The 21,415-nt window shown below is 48.9% G+C and overlaps 2 protein-coding genes across 25 annotated transcripts in view; one reads left to right on the top strand and one right to left on the bottom strand.

Moving 5' to 3' along the window:
- Window positions 1-980: 980 nt before the first annotated feature.
- ARF5 (ADP ribosylation factor 5) lies at window positions 981-4,350 on the bottom strand. The gene is made up of 6 exons (XM_042923805.1): window positions 4,164-4,350; window positions 3,545-3,625; window positions 3,081-3,190; window positions 2,238-2,309; window positions 1,570-1,695; window positions 981-1,467 (listed from the first exon to the last, which is right to left on the bottom strand). The coding sequence occupies exons 1-6, from the start codon at window positions 4,228-4,230 to the stop codon at window positions 1,381-1,383; spliced, it is 543 nt and encodes a 180-aa protein (XP_042779739.1). The 5' UTR covers window positions 4,231-4,350; the 3' UTR covers window positions 981-1,380.
- Window positions 4,351-5,566: 1,216 nt separating this feature from the next.
- GCC1 (GRIP and coiled-coil domain containing 1) overlaps window positions 5,567-21,415 on the top strand; it is a 58,508-nt gene continuing 42,659 nt past the window's right edge. For 15 of the 24 annotated variants that reach the window (XR_006198297.1, XR_006198287.1, XR_006198310.1 and 12 more), the window contains exons 1-2: window positions 5,567-5,668; window positions 17,264-17,329. Coding sequence is in view for 1 of the 24 variants with exons in the window: in XM_042923706.1 (XP_042779640.1) it covers window positions 7,848-8,879; window positions 9,857-11,152 (2,328 nt within the window). In the remaining 23 variants the exon portion in view is untranslated. Of the gene's footprint in view, window positions 5,669-7,199; window positions 8,880-9,856; window positions 11,278-17,263; window positions 17,330-21,226 lie in introns of those variants that run through there. The other 9 variants (XR_006198321.1, XR_006198316.1, XR_006198285.1 and 6 more) reach the window with 4 other exon arrangements.

The following is a 21,415-nucleotide window of genomic DNA, read 5'->3' as shown; positions in this document are numbered from 1 at the left end:
TAAGGAAAATGCCCTAGATGGGGAGAGCACTGGGCATCTTCCTCATAATCCCCAGCCGCACTGCTGCTGGGCAGCCAGCGAGTGCTGGCCCTCAGGATATGAGCCCTTGCCCTCAAAGGGTCTCTGTTGGCCAACGGCCATTTCCTCTGTAGGAAAAGCCCCTACAGGGCTCATTTCCTACAAAGCTCACGGAGAAAATCAGTGAAGAACATGGAGGAATTGACAACATCAAAGGAGAAAGGCAAGAGGAAATAATGGTGGTGATGGTGGTTTTTGCTTAAGCTTTGCTGGGATTCAAAGAACGGGCAGAGCAACCACACTTGGAGAATAGCCCACACTCCTGGTTCCATTCATACGCTTTCTTATTCCCCGTGGTGGGAGTAGGGGAGTAGAGGGCAGGGTTGTCTTCCCAGGTAGAAAGAGTTCCAGTGCAAGGTGAGGAACTGTAATTTGCAAGGCCCTACCAATGTTTTACAGAAGGCGGCTAATAGACTACGGGTGACAGAATCACCTGGGTAATCTTTAAGATGCATATTCTTGGGCTTCACACTGGTCCTGATGAATCATATTTTCTAAAGGTTATCTCGGGACCCTCTTTTTAATAAATATCCCCTCCCCCTGAATTTTAATGTGCACAGTAACCATGAAGAGCCACTGCTCTAAGTAGCTAGGAGATGGAGAGGAACAGGAAGTGTGTGATTTACAGAACCATGAGGTAGAGCCTGTTATCCTCAGCAAAGGCCCCCTGGAATTGGGGAGTGGAATTTCCTCCACTGGAACCCCCGAAGTACTGTATCCTCAAGAACAAGGAGGGAGAGGCTGAGCTAGGGGAAGGCAGCGATGTGTGTGTGCGCGCTGGGGGGAAGGGGTTGGCTGTGCAGCCTTAGCGTTTTGAGCCTCCCCCCGTCATATTGTCCCTTTGTACCCAACAACCCAGCCTCCCCCCAAACCCTGGCTTCTAGGCTACAGACAACACTGTGTACAAACCACAGCAAATTTATTACTCAATATCCAGTGCCACATCATAGCACCACCCGGAGCCCTCACCTTCCCTCCCCATCTGGCCCCAAGGGTACACCCAAAATGGAAAAAACAAAAGTAAACCCAGATCCCTGCTCCTCCTCTGGAAAAAGGGGCCTTAGCCCTGGAGGTCCCTTCCACAGGCTCCAGCAGGCAGGAGAGTGGACCCCTCCGTGCCCGGAGAGCGAGGCTCCAGGCTCCAACGACAGAGAGAACATGCAGGCAGGAGCAGGAGCAGAGGCCTGTGTCTGTGGGAGAGGAGGAGTGGGAGGGAAGGGCACTGCCTGAGGAGTCCGGGAATCTGGTCATCCCGGGATGCACGCGGGAGCTTCCGGGCAGCAGGGGCCGGCCCCTGGTTTGCTAGCGCTTCGACAGCTCATGGGACAGCCAGTCCAGCCCATCATACAGGCCTGTGCCTTGGGTGGCACAGGTGGCCTGGACGTACCACTGTGGGGAGAAGGAAAGAAAGGTCAGTAGCAGGGAAGACAAGGGGATGCCTTTCCTCCTGGCCCCAGCCTGTGGCTCCCCTGGGAGAGGCAGGACCCTCACCGTGCGGCTGCGCAAGTGCTGCAGCCCCAGCTTGTCGGTCAGCTCGCTCACGGGCATGGCATTGGGCATGTCCTGCTTGTTGGCAAACACCAGCAGCACCGCATCCCGCAGCTCGTCTTCCTGCAGCTGAGAGAGACGAAGGGGATGGAATCTGGAGCCCTAGCAGGGTCTCCAGGCTTCCTCTTCCCTGCTGTGGAGGGAGCCCCCCCTTCTACCTTCCAGCATATTTGTGGGGAAGAATGTAATATTGTGCAGTCTGCTGCTGAACACAAGACGCAGACTCATAAATCAGCTTGAGGCCATCTGGCCCGAAGTCCAGAGCCTTTTTCTAATGACTTGCCCTAGTCAAAGTGACAACATTTCCAAATGGAAAACCAAGAATGAAGAATGTAAGATGCAGTTTCTCTCCACGACATATAATCCTCCTTTCCCTGCCAACTTCTCAGAGGCGAAGCCATAAGAAATCAGTTTCCTGACAAGGAAAAAGTCAGTCCTATACTTTTCACCTGACTCAAATTCAAAACAGGGTGAGATACTCCTTGTGTCGGTGTCACAAAGAGAAACACGTTCAAGGCCTGTGAGGCATTTCCTGGCTTTCTCACTGGCACAGAGATGTCAGAGCTCTGCCTCCAAACCAGGGCTCAGTTCCCAGTGCTCTAGGGGCTCACCATCTTCTGGAGCTCATCAGCAGATTCCTGGACCCGCTCTCGGTCGTTACTGTCCACTACGAAGATGAGGCCCTGGGTGGGAAGGAAGAAAGAAAGGGCGAGCAATTACTCCCACCTGGGACATACCCTAGTCTGGCTTTCTTCTTCCCATCTTTGTGTCCAAACCCTTCTCATCTAAACTTTCACAAGGCTCTGCAAACATCCTGGCACAAACTGGAGACACCCTGCCCGGGATACAGCCTCTGCCCTCAGGCAAGCAGTGTGGCTAGGAGAGGTGCAAGGGAACAGGGAAAGACTTGATGAGACTTAAATGAGGCAGCATGAGGGCGCCTGGCTGTTTTGGTCGGTAGTATGTGTGACTCTTGATCCTGGAGTTGAGTTGAAGCCCCACACTGGGGGTAAAGCTTACTTAAAAAAATAAAATAAAATAAAATAAATAGGGGCACCAGGGTAGCTTAGTTAGTTAAATGTCCACTCTTGATTTCTGCTCAGGTCATGATCTCACCGCTCCTGAGTTTGAGCCCCTTGTCTGGCTCTGCACTGACAGCACGGGTCCTGCTTGGGATTCTCTCTCTCAAAATAAATAAATAAACTTAAAAAAAAAAAAAAAAGTAAATAAGACAGGATGGACCCAGAACCCTGCTTGTCAGGAGAGTGTAGGGTGGCTAAGTCTCAGAAGACTAATAATGCCAGTTCTGAAGGACGAGTAGAGGCAAGCCTACAAACACAGATAGAAGGAGGTGAAGGGTTTTTTTCCTGGCTTGGGGGCCCAGCCTAGGCCAACATCTCAGTCTTTGCAGTCCTAACACCTTTTCTCGTGGGGTTGGAGAGCCCCATCCCCACCTGAGTGTTCTGGAAGTAGTGTCGCCACAGAGGCCGAATCTTGTCCTGGCCTCCCACGTCCCAGACTGTGAAACAAATGTTCTTGTATTCCACTGTTTCCACATTGAAGCCTGGAGATAATTGGGAAAAAAAAAAAAAAAATGAAAACAAAGTCCCGAAAGAAAGGAACTCACTAAATCTATGTAGAGTCATCAGAGACCTAAAACCAGGAAACGATCAAGTCTGCTGGGAACAGAACCCCAGAGGACCTGCAGTCCACAGACCAGGCGGGGCTAGGTCGCATTCACCCAGCCTCCGCACTATCCAGCAAGTAAAGGTAACTGTGACCCACTTCTCAGGTAGCCGTGTCTAGTGTCAGGGTCAGCCCCTGCACAGAGATAAGGGCCTCAGGCAGAATCGCGAGCAGACCCAGAGAAGGCCTGCCGCCAGCCTCCCGCTCCTCCCGGCCTCGCCTCAGAACTCACCTATGGTGGGGATGGTGGTGACAATCTCCCCCAACTTCAGTTTGTAAAGGATTGTGGTCTTGCCAGCTGCATCCAAGCCAACTGCAAAGGAGAGGGGCAGAGGGCTGGAGACGGGAGCGAGGGAGCCCTCTAGAGACCAGGGAAGGGGAGAGGCCAGGACAGCCGATGGAGACGGGGGCGGAGAGCCCCTGCGCCTGCAGGTGCGCGCTGTTATCTGCCTTCGAGGCCTTGAGGGCGGTCTGATGGTGAACACCAACTCCAGCCCCAAAGCGGGCGAGGGGCTGAAGAGGGCTAGTGGGTAAAGGGCATAAGAGGAGGGCCACGCTCCTTTTAAAAGTCGTCTCCAAGGGCGGAATCCTCCCTTCTTACCAGCCGGGCTGGGGCGTAGGGAGCTTCACCCCACCCAGGCCCGCAGCTCCCAAGCTCAGGCCCCGGGGTCGGCGCTGCAGACCGCGAGCCGCCCGAGAACAGTGACCCCGGCGGGGGGTGGGGGTGGTTAGGAGGTGGGTGACTCAGGGTCAGAGACCAGGCTGAGCCGGGATCGGAGGGATGCGGGGGCGGGAGGACTCCGCGGGGGCCGACGCTCCGGTCCGGGCCGCGCGCGCTTGATCTGCCTCACCCATGAGGATCCGCATCTGCTTCTTCCCGAAGATCCGCGAAAAGAGCGCGGACACGGTGAGGCCCATGGCGGGGCCGGGGGAGGGGGTACGGGCACGGACGCGGGGTGCGGGCTGGAACCGGCCGGCTGCTGGGGGATGGGGCGCAGCAGCAGAAGGAGGAGGCTCCGCCGCCGCCTCCGCGCGTCCCGGCCCGCCCTACGTCATCGCGGGCCCGCCCCCGCCAGGGCCCCGCCCCCTCCCCGCCCCTTCCCCACCCCCAGGCTACCTCTCCGGCAAATTCTGAAGCTAAGCGAGTCCCCGCATCCTTGCTGAATCCGGCGCCGGCTTTAAAGAGTGAAGGGTCTGGGTCTCTCCGTTTCAAGAGCGCTGGCAGGTCTATGGCTGCTTCACCGGCAGCCCGAGCGGGGTCGAGGAAAGTCTACAGTGCTCCACACGGCCCCCGACCCCTAGCTTAACTGGCCGGCCTTTCGGCTTTGGTTTGTCGCGTCCAGCCCACCCTGCGCTCCGGTGTAGCGTTTGCGAACTAGCATAATCGACTGTATGCACCACCCTCCGAGGGGAGCGGAAGGTGGGTGCAAGTATCTTATTCCTCTATTTGGCCCTCTCAGCGCCCAGAGAGAGGCTTTGAGCGTGGCAGGTGGTTCAAGTGACCCTAGAATCTCGAGAGGAGTGCGCCGGAGGTGGAAAAAGAAGGTGCCCTAGTGCTAGCTGGACTTCTTGGTTTTCCAATCAGCAGAACCTTCTCCTGCGTGCTGGAGAACTCCACCTTCGCCTCCATGGTTCCAGACACAACACCTTTCAGTTGATCCACGCAGCTTTTCTGAAGCTTCTTTACTTTCCCACAGACCTGAGAACCCGGATTTTTAATGCACACCTATCCAGGATTTTATGAGACTCTTGTGGCCCTAGACTCCAAGAGCTTCAGAAGTAATTTCCCCACTCAGCAACAGAGGGGAAATAGCAGGAAAGGAATTTAAGTTTCTTCTATGAGAGAGGCTGGGTCAGTGCTTGGCACGTAATACATGCTTAGCAAATATGATACTTGCTGGTTTGAACGGACTAAAAGGATGCTCACTGGAGCAAGGACAAGCGATTTGAAACCGGATTGCCAGTTGGCTTCTGGAATCAATTGCTTATGAACTGGACATGGTGAGGTGAGCTGAGAATCAGAAAACCTTCATTAATTCACCTATTCAACAAATATTGAATGCCTACTATGTACCATTGTTCATGTCTCAGTTCAAATCTCACCCCCCCCCGCCCCCCTTTTGAGGGTTTGGCTTCAACAATCCTCATAACTTGTTATTTTCTGTAAAAGGAGACCAATATCTGCCCTATCTCATGAGGTGATGGTGAATATTAAAATTATGAGACTATCTGAATGTTCTGTATGTTTCAGGTGGATGTTATCTGGGCAACTAAGAAATTGGGTCTGAAAATACCTCCAGGGTCTGTCCCAAACTGACCTGAAAAGTCTGTAAAGAGAATACACTTTGGGCACCAGGTAGGAGTGAGTCTAAGACTTTCCTTTACTCTTTAGCCATATACTTGCATTCCTAAGAAGGCTTTTTACAAGGTTGAAGAGTGCATTTAAAAGAGTTCCAATATAATAACACAACTAGAACTGACTGAGTCAGGTCAGTTTTACATCTTGAACTTACTTACTTATTTATTTATGAGGGGGTAGGGGCAGAGAGAGAATCCCAAGAAGGCTCTGCATTGTCAGCACAGAGACTGATGCAGAGCTTGATCTCACCAATGGTGAGATCTCGACCGGAGCTGAAATCAGGAATCAGATGATTAGCCGAATGAGGCACCCCAATCTTTAGGTCTTTTAATTAGACTCTTTTTCTCCATCCCTGTTGTCATTGCCCTATTTCACTATCATCTCTTCCTCAGGACAGAAATAGCCTCCTTACCAGTCTCCTGCCCCTTGGTATCTTTACCCCATCATACAAATCTTGATGATGCTACTCAATATTAAAATCCTTTAGTGTCTTAGCACTCAAGATAAAAATTGAAATGCCTTGGGGTACCTGGGTGGCTCAGTCGGTTGAGTGTCTGACTTCGGCTCAGGTAATGATCTCAGAGTTTGTGGGTGCGAGGCCCATGTGTGGCTCTGCTCTGACAGCTTAGAGCCTGGAGCCTGCTTCAGATTCTGTGTCTCCGTCTGCCTCTTTGTCCCTCCACTACTTGTTCTCTCTCTTTCTCTCAAAAAGTAAATAAACATTAAAAAAATTAAAACAAATTAAAAAATGCCTTAATTTAGGTACCTATCTATTCGGCCAGCCCCATCTATTGCCACCTCCTTCACCCTAAGCTACGGCCATGAAGTGATTCTCAATGCTTCCTGGGTGAGCCAGGCTCTCTGATGCCCTAGGAGTCCTTGCAATCATTTTCCTCTGCCTGGAATGCTTGTTTCCCTCATCTTTAGTTAGATCACTACACATGCTTCAACAACCCAAGTATTTTTCCTGAGAACCTTCTCTTCTTACTCTAGACAGGCCTCCCTCCTAACTCCCATACCACTTTGAATAAACCCAAACATAGTCATGAGAGCAGGACTTGTGTTTGCACCTCGGGTTTTTCATTAGATGGGGGATCCGTGAGGGCAGAACCTTGTCTCTTCATGGTAATCACCAGGAGCAGCGCTTGGTATGTTGAGAGTTGGACAGATATAGATAGAATTCCTAGCTGTGTGACCTTGGGCATGTTATTTAGCCTCTGTGTCTCATGTTTGCACCCACTGAGCAGAACAATTGTAAGGGCTAAATACCAAAACTCTTGCGAAGGTCCTGAAATATACTTGGCACATAGGACGGAGGTCTTGGCTATAGGGTGCCGTCTACATGCATTTGTTGAATCAACACAACAGAACTCAGGAAGGGTGCTAATAATTATACTAGATGCCTAGGAGTTGCCAAAACTGTCCCATCAAGGGTTGAAGTTTTCGTGTTCTAAAAGGGAGTCTTAATTGTTGATCTTTAGAGACAAAGGTGCTGAGCCGCAAATGCGGGGCCGCGTCGCTCATCCGGGTGTTTGGTAAGGACTTAGTGCCATGTTGCCCACTCTCTCTCGCTCATCGTAACCCTAGGGTACTCCACCAAACCATAATCACTCCCGAGTTTTTGACTTCGCGGGCCCTGCGTTCAAAGCGCAGCTACGCTCTGAACCGCCTCTCTCCCGCTCCCCCGGCGAGATAGCCCCACCCACCTCGCGCCCGCTGGGGGCGGAACCTGATGCGTCGCGGTGTCGTCACTTCCAGCGGACCCGGAAGCGTCGTTCTCGGGCAGCTCTACTTAGGAAGTCTTGATGGGGTTACGTTCGGTTTAAACTCTTGGCCGATCGTGGGCTGAGGGCCGTCTGGGACTGCTGTGACCCGGGCAGGCAAGGAGCTCGGAGCAGCCTCTGAGACAGTACAGGCGAGCCCTCGCCGTGTGCTGCTCTCGTCCCGGCGTCGCCCCGCCTCTAAGGTAGGACCCGCCCCCGCCCTCGGTGCCTGGGACCTGGCGGGCGCTTCTGCTAGGCTGCACCGTACCCGGCATCCGGTCTCGGACAGCTAGGAGGAGCGGGCGTGCGGCTGTGGGGACAAGTCTCTTTTTGTAGTTTACTGTCCCCGCCAGGGTCTTCGCGACCCTCTTCTGAGCTGCCAGAACGCTGACGTCGAGTAACCCGTTCTGAACATGGAGAAGTTTGGGATGAATTTCGGGGGCGGACCGAGCAAGAAGGACTTGTTGGAAACCATTGAGACGCAGAAGAAGCAGCTTCTCCAGTACCAGGCACGTCTCAAGGATGTGGTCCGTGCCTATAAAAGCTTACTGAAAGAGAAGGAGGCTCTAGAGGCCAGCATTAAGGTGCTGTCGGTATCCCATGAGGCAGATGTGGGCCTCACAGGTGTCCAGCCTCCAGGCCTCACTTTTCCTGACTCTGTAGATGACCGATGCTCCACTCACAGCGAGGATAGCACCGGGACCGCCACCAGCTTGGATACTGCGGCCAGTCTCACCAGCACCAAGGGTGAGTTTGGGGTAGAGGATGACAGACTGGCTCGTGGACCACCACCTCCAAAGTCTGAAGAGGCCAACGGGTCGGAGAGTGGCGTCAGCAGTAGCAGTGGGGATGGACCGTCTGGGGGTGGGGAAGTGGACAAACGACTGCACCAGCTGAAGACTCAGTTGGCTACTTTGACCAGCTCTTTGGCTACAGTCACCCAGGAGAAGTCTCGCATGGAAGCGTCTTACCTGGCAGACAAGAAGAAGATGAAACAGGACTTAGAGGATGCCAGTAAAAAGGCAGAGGAGGAGAGGGGCCGTCTGGAGGGAGAATTGAAGGGGCTGCAGGACCAGATCGCAGAAACCAAAGCGCGGCTTATCACCCAGCAGCATGATCGGGCCCAAGAGCAGAGTGATCATGCCTTGATGCTTCGTGAGCTCCAGAAACTGCTGCAGGAGGAGAGGACCCAGCGCCAGGACTTGGAGCTTCGGCTAGAAGAGACCCGAGAAGCCCTGGCGGGGCGGGCATATGCAGCTGGTCAGATGGAAGGGTTCGAACTGCAGACCAAGCAGCTGACCCGTGAGGTGGAGGACTTGAAAGGTGAGCTGCAGGCTCTTCGAGATGAGAAGAATCGGCCTGACCCTCGGCTGCAGGAGCTTCAGGAAGAGGCCGCCTTCCTGAAGAGCCATTTCCAGGCTCAGTTGCAGCAGGAAATGAGGAAGGTAATTATTGCTCCAAACATTAGTCAGTTAGCCTGGAGTGGAAAATATTAGGGTATTTTTCTCTTTGGTAATTAGAACCAAGGGGCTGTGCTGTCAGGTTTTGATGCCATTCAGAAGGTTCCACCTTGAGCCCTGGGACATCTGTTCTGTGTGGTGTTGACGGTGTCCACAGAATGTGCTTCCAACAGGATGTGGGGTTTCTCAGTGTAGGCTGGTTTGGAGCCAGACACCTCTGAACCTCTGGGCATTGGCGTCTTACCAGCCCTGCTCTGTGAAGCAGTGTCGTGGCAGCCACTCAGTGAAAGGTGGTGTGTATACCATAGGTATATGCCTATATTTAGATAGGCCGTGGTGTATGCCTATAGGGAGGGGGGTGGGGGGGGGCGGGGCAAAAGGAATTTTTGCAGAAGTCACCTCTTGTAATTGCTTCCTGTCAATTTGCCTGTTCTGGAAAGGTGTGCCATTTTACAGTGCTCCTTTCAGTGTGGAGAGAGAGAGAGATCCAACTGAGTTTTGAACTGCGGGAATATTGGGAGAGGAAAAGAATGTCCTGTGATTTCTTAGTAGGATCTGGGGAAGCAGATGATAAACAAAAGTCACACACTTCATGTGCGAACTTGGTGTATGATGGGGGAAAGTGGAGGCGCTAAAGCAGAACAACAGCAGATACACAGAGGTTCTTAATACTGTTCGGTTTACTGCTGGGATGAGCACTGGGTGTTGTATGGAAACCAATTTGACAACAAATTATATTACAGAAATGCCGTTTGGTAGAATGTATCTCTGGCAGCAGAACCCAGGCAGGTTATAGGAACTTTGGTTAGCTTCTGCATCAACAGAAAAATCCCCGGTTCCCATTCTTGCCAGGCCATTCCCATCCTATGACCCTCTTGCTCCCTTCTCTTGCTTTCTCAAAGATTGCCGTAGGGCTTTGTGACTTTTCTGGATGCGTTTCCATCTGCTCCGTTGTTTTCCAGACAGCCCTTGCAGAAGATCAACTACGCCAGCAATCTCAGGTGGAAGAACAGAGGGTGGCGGCCCTGGAGAATCAAATATCCGAGGTGTCGGAACTGCTGGGCACCTATGAGAAAGCCAAGCAGAAGGACCAGCTGGCCATCCAGAAGCTAAAGGAGCGCATTCTGCAGCTGGACCTGGAGAACAAGACCCTGGCTCTGGCAGCCTCCAGCCGGTCCCCTCTCGACGGCCATGGAGAGGAGTCCAGTCTGGACGTCAATGTCCTGAAGGATAAGATGGAGAAGCTGAAGAGGCTGCTGCAGGTTGCAGCCAGGAAAAGCCAGGTGACCCTGGATGTGGAGAAGCTCTGTGACCTGGAGATAATGCCCAGCTCAGAGGCTGCCGACGGGGAGAAGGCCTCTGTGCTCTACTACCAACAGGAGCTGAAACAGCTGAAGGAGGAGTTCGAGAGGTACAAGATGAGGGCCCAGGTTGTCCTCAAGAGCAAGAACACCAAAGACGGTAATCTGGCCAAGGAGCTGGAGGAAGCCCAGGAACAGCTTGCGGAACTGAAGGAGAAGTATATCTCCCTGCGGCTGTCCTGCGAGGAGCTCGAGCGCCAGCACCAGCAGGAGGCTGAGGACTGGAAGCAGGAGCTGGCCCGGCTGCAGCACCTCCACCGGCAGGAGCTGGAGCGCAGCCAGCTGGACTTCCGGGACCGCACGCTGAAGCTGGAGGAGGAGCTGCACAAGCAGCGGGACCGGGCCCTGGCCGTGCTGGCCGAGAAGGACTTGGAGCTGGAGCAGCTGCGCTCTGTGGCCTTGTCCTGCGGGCTTCCAGGGCGCAGGAGCCCCGTGGGTGGCGGGGGGCCCGGGGACCCGGCTGACGCGTCTTCCCCAGACAGCCTGACCCAGGCGCTGCAGCTGGCTGCGGCCAGTGAGCCCACTTTCTTCCTGTATGCCGAGCAGTTGGCCCGCAAGGAGGTGGAGATCACATCGCTGAGGAAGCAGAGACACAGGCTGGAGGTTGAGGTGCATCAGCTGCAGGACCGGCTGCTGGAGGAGGGGGAGCGCCATCGCGAGGAGGTTGGAGCGCTGCAGAGCCACATCGAGAAGAATATCCGGGACCAGAGTAGGGAGGGAGCCAACCTGGAGTACCTCAAAAACATCATCTACCGCTTCCTGACCTTGCCTGACACCCTGGGCCGCCAGCAGACGCTCACGGCCATCCTGACTATCTTGCATTTCAGTCCAGAGGAGAAACAAGTGATAATGCGTCTCCCAACCAGTGGTAGCTGGTGGCCTTCTGGCAAGAGATGATGCCATTTTCACTGACTCCTGAAATTTCTGTGCCTCTTACGTGGGAAGGGACAGACTGGTTTCTACCGCCTCTTCTCTTACATTATCGTTTTTTTCTTCACTGTGTATTGAAATGGGAGAGTCTTGATTGTGGGACGGGATTTTTCTGCCAAATGCCATTAATGCCACATTATCCTGGGGCCCTAGAGATACTGGAAGAGTCCCAACATCTTGGGGTGGTGTGTTTGCGAGAGATGAAGGTTGAGAAGTGCCAAAGTTGGGGAAGTGATGAGAATCTTTTAAAATAAGACTTTTTGTTTGAGTATTATGCTCCTAGCGCAGAACCAGGAGTAAATGTGACTCCAAAGGGAGTTCAGTTATTTCTAAACACTCTCGGGACCAGCCGTTTACTCCCCATCTCGTCACAATCTGAGTCTGGTCCACCACTGCCCCAATTTTCTGGGGACGTAAATCCAGGCTGGAGAGGGATCAAGAAGTTTCAGATAGTGACAGATTGTCCACTATTATCCACACATTCTTCAGTCCTGGAACTGGGAGGCTTGGTCTAGTTGGGACTGGATAACGACCTAATCTGGACAAAACACATCACTGTGACCATCCTGTAGGGGGCGCTGAGCACCACTTCGGTCTTCGGGATTTCCTGAGTAGCCTGCTTTTGGCCTGGGTAAGGATATGTTAGGTCTCTCACATTTGACCCTGCCTTAACCTGTCTGCCTAAGAGTGGGCTGAGATGAATGACTTTGCTGTCTTTTCCTCAGCGTTGAACTTTGATTAAGAAAAAAACCCGAGCTTCTTATGAGAGTGGTCAGATTGGGAAACTCTGACCCTGTCTGGATACAAAGAAATAGCTCAGAGATTTACAACCTCGCCCCTCCCCAGCTGTTTCTGCCCTTATAGGACAGGGAAGAGGAGGGGGATTTGCTGATTCCAGAAGATTGCTGTGACTCTCACAGGAAAGTGGTGGAAATTCAGTCAAGGGCCTGGAGTAAATTCATTCTGGCTAAATCTCCATGTCCCTGCAGCCAGGGTGTTCATAGGTTACTGTCACCAGGGTATTTTGCCTTTAGGGGTTAATATAGTTACAGTACACAATCCTTGTCTTTCCTACATGCGTCACTATAATTTTCCCTCCTTCCTGCAATTTTTTATATTTGGTCTTGTGTAAGTAGGTTTATTCTGCACTTCAGGAAAGGGGGCTTCAGGCATCTGGAAAGGGGGAACTCAGAAAAGTTGGGTTCAAACAGTATCAGTTCCCCTATTTTTTCCTTTCCCCGTCTTCTCTTGCTGGTTATAGAGATCTTTGGACCCCAAAGACCGGTGCTTTGCCACTGACTGGACTAATGTATATCCTTCTGTTATGTCATCATAGAGATCTGCTTTGTGAGGGTTTGGGATGCAGGAGACTTTGATGAAATGTTCTCATTGGGAGGCTGGGTGACCTGCACTATCTATAAATAGCAGACTTAATGAAACAGATGCGATGTGTCCAAGTGATAAACTGTGGAATCATTAAATCTGAACAGCCTGACCTGTGTGCTTTCTTAATGGTATACACACACACACACACACACACACACAGAGTGAATGTAAATAGTGAATGAAAAGGATGGAAATAACATGTCTCCATGCTTTACCTCAATTACAAAACAAATTTTTTAGCCTGGAATTACGGGTGTTTGTGTGTAAGCAGCCACACTGGAAAAAGCTTTCTCATGGGTTTAGTGAGCAGGCTTAAAACTTCCATAATTGCTGCTTGAAACTTTTTAGAGTTAATCCGTTTATTGAACGCTTTATTATGCTTCAAGTTAGGGTTCATGGTATCCTGGGAACGTTTCTCAGGATTGCAAGCTAAAGTAAATCATCATCGTCATCTTTTAATTGATCCCCTTAAATGTAGCTTATATTCTGATTCCTCTCTCCGGTGGTTTTGGACAGCATAGAAAGATCCATAGTCCCAGCTGCTTTCCCAGGACTAGTAATTCCGGGGCTTTTGACTTTTGAGTAGATACCACATGGGGAAAGAAGCAAGTCAAGTTTTGATTAATAATTAAAAAATAATTTTTTAATGTTTATTCATTTTTGAGAGACAGAGCACAGTAGTGTGGGTCAGAGAAAGAGGATCTGGAGATCCTCTGAAGAGAATCTGAAGCAAGGTCCAGGCTCTGAATTGTCAGCACAGAGCCTGATGCGAGGCTTGAACTCACGAACCATGAGATCAGGACCTGAGCTGAAGTCGGACGCTTAACCAACTGAGCCACCCAGGCGCCCCTCTGATTAATAATTTTTAAAGTATTAATATTCATAAGCCTGTGAATGCTCCCAACTGAAATGGATAAAGCTTGCTCCCTTCCTACCCTTAAGAAGTTCATTGTCTTCCCACATTTTCCTCCCAAATATGTTTTCCAATTACTTGATTGGTTTTCTGGTGCTAGATACTCTAAGGAAAGGGAGAGAGAAAAAGAACTGAGATCAGATACAGAGAAAAATGAGTTTTCTCTTGGTCTCAGTTCCAGAATATCAGTGCACGAGGTGTGTCAATAAAGTAAGGAGACAACCTTACTTTCATTTATTATCACACAAATCAGGAGGATTGCTGAGAATAGATGCAGGGAGAAGGGCAGGAAGGCAAGTTGATGATTCTAAGGGCTTTCTGCTTTCCTTTTTTTCCTCTTGTTGGGCACCTCCTCTCTGGGAAAAAAATCGCCATATAATCACGCCCTGGATGTAAGTCCCCCTCTCTTACCCAGTACTCTAAGGCTCTTCCTTGTCTTGAGAAGCTGCCACTATAGGGTTGTGTTTGCTCACTTTCGCCAACTGCGAGCACCACGTCGAGCCGTTCACCCCTGTTACGCCACACACGTGTTGTTATCTTCCATTTTACAGATCAGGAGAGTGGCTGAGATGTTAAATTTGTCCAAGACAATGTAAATGGTGGATGCCTGAACCAGGTCAGGTTACCCAATGCCTATTTAATCTGGGTGTGTTCCTGTCTTCTCAGGACTTGGGAGGGTCAAGGCCTGTCTCCACAGATGACTACTAGGGATGGAGAGACTGACCTCTAGGTTGAACTGGGCTGGTTCAAATGGAGAGATAATCTCCAGCTATAAATTGCAGCCAAGAAAATTTGCTATGCTGTAGAATTAAACAGGCAACATTGGTTCTTTATAAAAAGCCCTAAAAACTTCCCTGTTCCCCAGGTTCTAGATGACAGATAATATTTAGGACCCAAAGCACTCTAACAAAGCAAAAGGAGGGCTGAGTACCAGCTGTTGCCCTGGTGGGTTCCAACTATAGCCTCTTGTAAAGCTGGGGACACAGCTTGGGGAATTAAAAATAGAGCCCTAACGAATGGGTCACTTTACCTCATCTTCAATCCCCTTTGCCTCCTCTCTGTTTTCGGGGGCCTTGCTAGGCAGCCTTACCTCAGGCTGATGGTTTTGGAGCAAAGAACTAGGTTCACACATTCTGGGTGGAAGTCTCAATCCAATCTCCTGCCGGTTCTGTGACCTTAATAAATTAATCTTCCTGAACTTAATTTTCTTAACATGGGGATAATAATACCTTTTCAGGGTTTTTTCCTCATCTTAGAGAAAAATTAAGTAAGTAACGAACCAGCATAGTACGTACCCAAAACAAAGTAGGTTCTAAACCGTGTTAGATTCTTTTTTCCCAAGAGTATTTAGGTGGCAGAATGGAAGTTAGACTGAGCTCTCTGGATTTGAGTCTAGTGATTCTTAGCCACAAATGTTGCTGTAAGCAAAAAGAAATAACAATGGCCTTTTGTGGAGTGCCTGCTATGAAGCAGACTGCTAGCATTTTCCTACATTACTTTACTTAATTATCACCACAATCTTGTGAAGCATATCTATTTTGCAAATGAGGGCATGGAGGCTTGGCAAAATAAAATGAATTGCCAAAGGCCCAGGGCTAGTAATGACAGACTCAGGATTTAAACACGTGTGGCCCGGTCTCTATCTGTTCTGTGTCCCAGCAGAGGGCAACGGGGAAATACTGGAAATGTGTGGCTCGCTGAGAGATTTAGGGGGCTGTGTTTCTGGAGGCAGGGGAGAAGGGTCACCCTCTCTGCACTGGCAAGTGACTGTCTTCTAATTTCTTAGAAGCCTCATTCTAGCCCCGCAACGGAGCCCTTTCACCCCGAAAATCATGAAATGGGCTCGTGTGTTACAACTCAGTTTTATGTGAGTTTGGGTAGTGACGGCCTGTTTTTCCTGGGACCCTGATCTCCTGGATAACCCAAATGTCGAAGGTTCTGACAACCCACAGTGCAGGGAGCCCCAAAAAGCAAAAGCCACCAAGAGGCTAATGACCCACCTAACGTGGCAAACTCTGTCTTTTCACTTAAAAAATTTTTTTATGTTTATTCATTTTTGAAAGACAGAGACAGAGCACAAGCAGGGGTGGGGCAGAGAGAGAGGGGGACACAGAATCCGAAGCAGGCTGTAGGCTCTGAGCTGTCGACACAAGTCCTGACGTGGGGCTTGAACTCACAAACGGTGAGATCATGACCTGAGCCGAAGCCGGATGCTCAACCGCTCAACCGACTGAGCCACCCAGGCGCCCCTCTGTCTTTTCACTTTAGCAGGTAGACCTTCTCTGGTTCCCTGTACATTTGTCTGTCCCTATAGGCTCTGGACAAGGGACCAAATGTTCCCTTTCATGTTTGAGAGTGTGACTCTGAAGACTGACACCACTTCATACAAATGTTACTTTTTAAAAATGTTTTATTTGTTTTTGAGAGAGAATGAGAGAGAGCGAGGATGAGTGGGGGAGGGTCAGAGAGAGAAGGAGACAGAGGATCTAAAGTGGGCTCCACGCTGACAGCAGAGAGAGCGTTATGCGGGCCTCCAACTCACACACCCTGAGATCATGACCTGAGCTGAAGTCAGACTTTCAACCGACTGAGCCACCCAGGAGCCCCTATACAAATACTACTTTTTATTAAAAACATTTTTTTAAAGTTTATTTATTTTTGAGAGAAAGACAGATTCAAAGTGCAAGCAGGGGAAGGGCAGAGAGAGAGGGAGACACAGAATCTGAAGCAGGCTCCAGGCTCTGAGCTGTCAGCACAAGAGCCCAACACAGGACTCAAACCCGTGAATAGTGGGATCATGACCTGAGCCAAAGTCGGCTGCTTAACTGACTGAGCCACCCAGATGCCCCTACAAACATTACTTTTCAAATGTAGATTACACATACATTTTTTTTATTAACCGGGGGTGTGCTGTCCACTCTCAAAATATTTTGGAGGTTAGTATTTAGAGTAAAGCCCATTGTCTTTCTAGCACCCTGGGACTCAAATTCTTTGAAAGAGTAAGCTAGGAAAGGCTGACTTCTGAAAGAGATAAAAACAGCATGCCGATTCTGTGGTCACCTGTCTTTGGGACCCTGGGGCCTTTGCAACTCACTGTTTTTAATCTGTTAGAGAAGAAGCAATGCATTTACATAGTTTTTCAGTTATTCTAATGATCAAACCAAACAATGCGTTGCAAGTTCTTGGAAAGTATAAAGTACTATAAATTGCAGTTAATATTAATGTCTGACATTTTTTACACTAGATAACACAATGCAATGATAAATTAACTGCATGTTGGTGAAGTGTCACCCACCCCCCAGCCTGGCTCCCCCATCCCACTGTCTCCCTAAGAAATATAGTCATATTCTCAAAAGGATGAAGTGGGGGAAAATATTAATATAAGTACTGATTTGCTACTGTTGCCATAACAAATTACCGCAAACTTAGTGACTTCAAAATAACACAAATTATTATTTACCAGTTCTGGAGGTCACAAGTCTGAGAGGTGTCTCCCTGAAGTAAAATCAAGGTGTCCACAGGCCTCCGTCCCATTCTGGAGGCTCAAGGGAGAATCTGTTTCCTTGCCTCTTCCAGCTTCTAGAGCCTGCCTGTATCCCTTTTCTCATGGTCCCCTTTTTCCATCTTCAAAGCCAGTGATGTTACATTTCTCTGTGCCTTTCTCCCATAGTCTCTTCTGCCTCTTCTACTCTTGATTGGTCTTGTGATTGCATTAGGCCCATTGGAATAACCAGGATGGTCTCCCTATTTTAATTCCCCTTTGCCATGTAACCTAACAGGCTCTGGAAATTAGAACATGAACATCTGTGGGGGGACAGTATTCTGCCGACCACAGTATATATTTGGTAAGTATTTTATCTGAAAATAATTTTAGCAAAAGCAAAAATGGAAAATCCAAACTCTAACTTCTTGGTAATAAAGCCTTCCAGGACTACTGGATAATTCCTAGTGATATTCTTTTTCATGGGAAACCAGCAACACCTAGTGTCTCTCCGAATAAATTTCAACAGAAAACATAAAGCTTCCTGTAATTAAAAATAGACTAGAAGGTACAGCTCAGTGACTGGTGGTGGAGAAAGGAAATTCTCATGACTTCATAGAGGGGAAAGGCTGGTGATTCTCTCTTCTATCTGTTCTTTAGACCTAGTTGTGAGCCCCCACATCCATGCATACATCCAGAAGTATTTAAATTAATTCTGTTTGGGGCATGGCACAATATTGGGTTCTGTGATTGATGGAGAAAGATAAGAACACGATCCCCATCCTCAAATTGCTTCCAGTCTTATTGGGCAGACAAGCCACACGCTGGCAATAAAAGCATATATATGTACTCATTTACTCATAGATATGTACCCACTAGAGACTTAATGGCCAAGGGTACCAGTTATAATTAGGTTTAGTTGTACATATATCAAAACCCGAAAGAACACTGGCTTAAATCCCGGAGAAATTCACTTTCTGTTCTGGTGAAATAATTGGTATAGTCACTGGCATCACCCCGAAAAGTTAAACATAGAGTCACCACAGGACCCAGCAGTTGCACAGCTAAATACACATCCAAGAGAATTGAAAACACACTTCCATACAAAAACTTTTACACTAATGCCTATTAACACATATAATAGCCAGAAAGTGGAAATATCACAAAGGTCCACCAACTGACAAATGGGTAAACAAAATGCGATTTCTCTATACAATGGAATATTATTCAACCATAAAAAGGAATGAAGTACTGATACATGCCACAATGTGGAAGAACCTGGAAAACATTATGCTCACTGGAAGAATCCAAACACAGAAGGCCACATAGTGTATGATTCTATTTATATGAAATGTCCAGAACAGGTAAATCCATAGAGACAGAAAACAGATTAGTGGTTGCCAGCGGCTGGGGAGTAGGAAGGGAAGAAGGGAAGTGACCGCTAGTGAGCAAAGGGTTGATTTGGGGGGTGATGAAAATGTTCTGGAATTAGTGGTGATGGTCGAATAGCTTTCTGCATATGCTAAAAGCCCTAACCACCATTGAATTGTACACTTTAAGTGGGTGAATTGTTTGGTATGTGAATTATATCTCAATAAAGTTACTAAAAGCATGCTAGGAGGATCAAGGAGGCAAAAATGGGTGAGGAATAATTAGAGGACATGCTCCTTCTCCAGGCCTTAGAGTGGTTGCCCTTTCTTTCCCATGTATTGGGCCTCCTTCCTCTCCTCCTACCCAACTACAAACAGCAGAATGTTCACTGGGTGAGGCTGACCTGGCCCCAGACAGGGAGAGAGATGGCATTTCTGATCCCTATGGATGGAGAATGTGTTGATGGAAACAGAATGGAATAGGGTTCATGCCCCCTGCTACTGATGGTGTCCCCACATGGGAGGCACTTCTGGTTCAAGAGAACAAGTGTCCTTGGGAGTCTCTGGCCCTGATGGGACAGGGGAGGGGCTCTGTGAGCTTGATACATCCCTGTGGCCCACTGTGCAGTTTGCTCATCTGTTTGGAGGATGAAGAATCTTAGGGCTGCCTGTGTCCCTAATCTCCATGGGGGATGTGAACTAGCAGTGCCCGTCCCCCGCTCCCCTGGCTGGCCTTGCTCTGGGCCCTCAGGCTATTCGTCCTCCCTCCAGTCCCCACTTATAGAGTAGAACATACGTTCTGACACCTCCTTCACAGACATGTGGCTTTATTATTGATCTGTCTCCTGTTAGTCTTGTGCTGTACAAACCAAGTACCCTCCCTTACTCTCTCCCTTCCTTCCTTCCTCTCTCTCTCTCCCTTCTTCTTTCTTTCTTTCTTTCTTTCTTTCTTTCTTTCTTTCTTTCTTTCTCTTTTTCTTTTTTTGGAGTTGTCACACAAATGAAACTTTATTTGTGGCAAATAAGGAGATCACAGAGAATAACTTCCAAAGCCATGACTCCTCAAGTACTGTTTCTGACACCACTCTAAGGGTTATTTCACTCTAATAGACATAGATTGGATTAAGTATAGATTGGATTAAGCTCCGTGTGTTAACCTCGAGTGACTCACGTCTGCCTTTGTGAACTTTGTCCCCATATTCATGGCTTCCGGGGGTCTAAGTAGGGTGGAGATGCATGAACTTTGAGTCTGAGGTGGAGAAACCACCTTAAAGGATAGAGTCCCAGGTGTCGCAGCCAGGAGAAGTGTAAAGAGACATGAGGACTAAATGTAACATGGTATCTAGGATGGGATCCTGCGATGGAAAAATGACCTTAGTTAAAAATTAAGAAAATATGAATAAAGTGTGGACTTTGGTTGATAATAATATATTGATATTGTGTATTAATTGAGACAAATGTGCCATACTAATGTAAGATGTTCATCACAGGGAAAACAAGTTTGAGGTATATGGAAACTCTCTGTATTATCTTTGAAAATTTTCTATAAATCTAAAATTATTCTAAAATTAAAACTTCATTAACCGCCCCCCCCCCCCAATACAGTGTCCTGATCTCCATCAGAGCATTTAGCTCTGGACTAGACAGACCATTTTATTTTATTTTGTTTTATTTTATTTTTTATTTATTTTTTAAATGTTTTTATTTATTTTTGAGAGAGAGAGACAGAGAGACAGAGCACAAGCGAGGGAGGGGCAGAGAGACAGACACAGAGAGGGAGACACAGAATCCGAAGCAAGTTCCAGGCCCTGAGCTGTCAGCACAGAACCCAATGTGGGGCTCGAACCCATGAATTGCGAGATCATGACCTGAGCCGAGGTCAGATGCTCGACTGACTGAGCCACCCAGGTGCCCCTAGCCAGACCATTTTAAAGGAAGCGTGCCATCCCATATGCCTTCTTTTTTGAATCTATTTTTTAAGGATCTTTAAAATTATTTTTAAGTAATTGCTGCACCCAACATGGGGCTTGAACTCACAACCCCGAGATCAAGAGTCACAAGCTTCTTCAACTGAGCCAGCCAGACGCCCTCCATATGCCTTCTTTAAAGGGTAGTTCTCTATACTACTTGTATCATCAGTGCAGCCTGGAAAAGATCCATTTATCCACGTATAAAGGACAGGGTTTTAAAGTCCTGGGTGAGTGGATAGGAAGATGAGCAGAGGTGCACGTTCTGGTCCCAGGGTGAATGAGGCCTTAAAGGACAGTGAGTGACTGTGGTAACCCTGGGCCATGTCCAAATGGCTGTTAGGAAAGAACTGACCCATGAAGACACATCTCAGGGCACTGAGGTAAATTTTGCATCCATGGCAGAGCCAAAGGTCAGGAGCTGAAGTGCAGCCGGGCTCTGTGCCAAACTCATGAGCACAGTCTGAGAATGAGCAGGGGCTGAGGGGTATGTGTAAGCCACGTAACTGGGTCATTCAGAAGTGGGTTCAGAAGCTCTGGTTCCCAGGCTTCCGATTTGGGTGCACAATGGGCCAGCACACTTCTCATGACAAACCGTTAAAGATAGATAGCCTGGCTGACAAAATGCCTCCGTCCACTCCTCTAGGGGACACTGCTGAGAGAAAAGAGAGATTGAAGAGGTGGAGGGAGGGGAGAGAAACAACTTGGCAGCCTGTCCTACTCTTTAAGCAATGCCTGGTTTTCCTAGGGAGGTGCTTATATATTCAGTGTGATGGGCTGAATAGTGTCTCTCAAATTCACATCTACTTGGAACCTCAGAATGTGACCTTAGTTGGAAATAGGGTCTTTGCAGATATAATTATTTAAGATGAGGTCATTCTGGGTTCAAGTGGACCCTAACCCAATGACTTTTGTCCTTATAAGAGGAGACACACAGACACAGGGAAGAAGGCCATGTGAAATCGGAGGCAAAGTATGGAGTGATACGGCCGGAAGCCAGGGAACAGCATGGATTGCCAGGAGCCACCAGAAGGCAGAAAGAGGGAGTATGGCACTGTTGACACCTTGATTTGGGACTTGTAGGCTCCAGAATTGAGAGAGACTACATTTATG

The sequence above is a fragment of the Panthera leo genome, chromosome A2, assembly GCF_018350215.1.
Source record: "Panthera leo isolate Ple1 chromosome A2, P.leo_Ple1_pat1.1, whole genome shotgun sequence".
Lineage (NCBI taxonomy): Eukaryota > Metazoa > Chordata > Mammalia > Carnivora > Felidae > Panthera > Panthera leo.
This window is presented reverse-complemented; position numbering and strand designations above follow the sequence as displayed.

What these genes read in the sequence shown, in the direction of transcription:
- ARF5 (XM_042923805.1), bottom strand. Translation starts at nt 4,230, where the DNA reads ATGGGCCTCACCGTGTCCGCGCTCTTTTCGCGGATCTTCGGGAAGAAG. An exon ending in CACCACCATCCCCACCATAG is followed by an intron (nt 3,191 to 3,544) that starts GTGAGTTCTGAG and finishes AATTATCTCCAG; the next exon opens with GCTTCAATGTGGAAACAGTG. An exon ending in ACTACTTCCAGAACACTCAG is followed by an intron (nt 2,310 to 3,080) that starts GTGGGGATGGGG and finishes CTTCCCACCCAG; the next exon opens with GGCCTCATCTTCGTAGTGGA.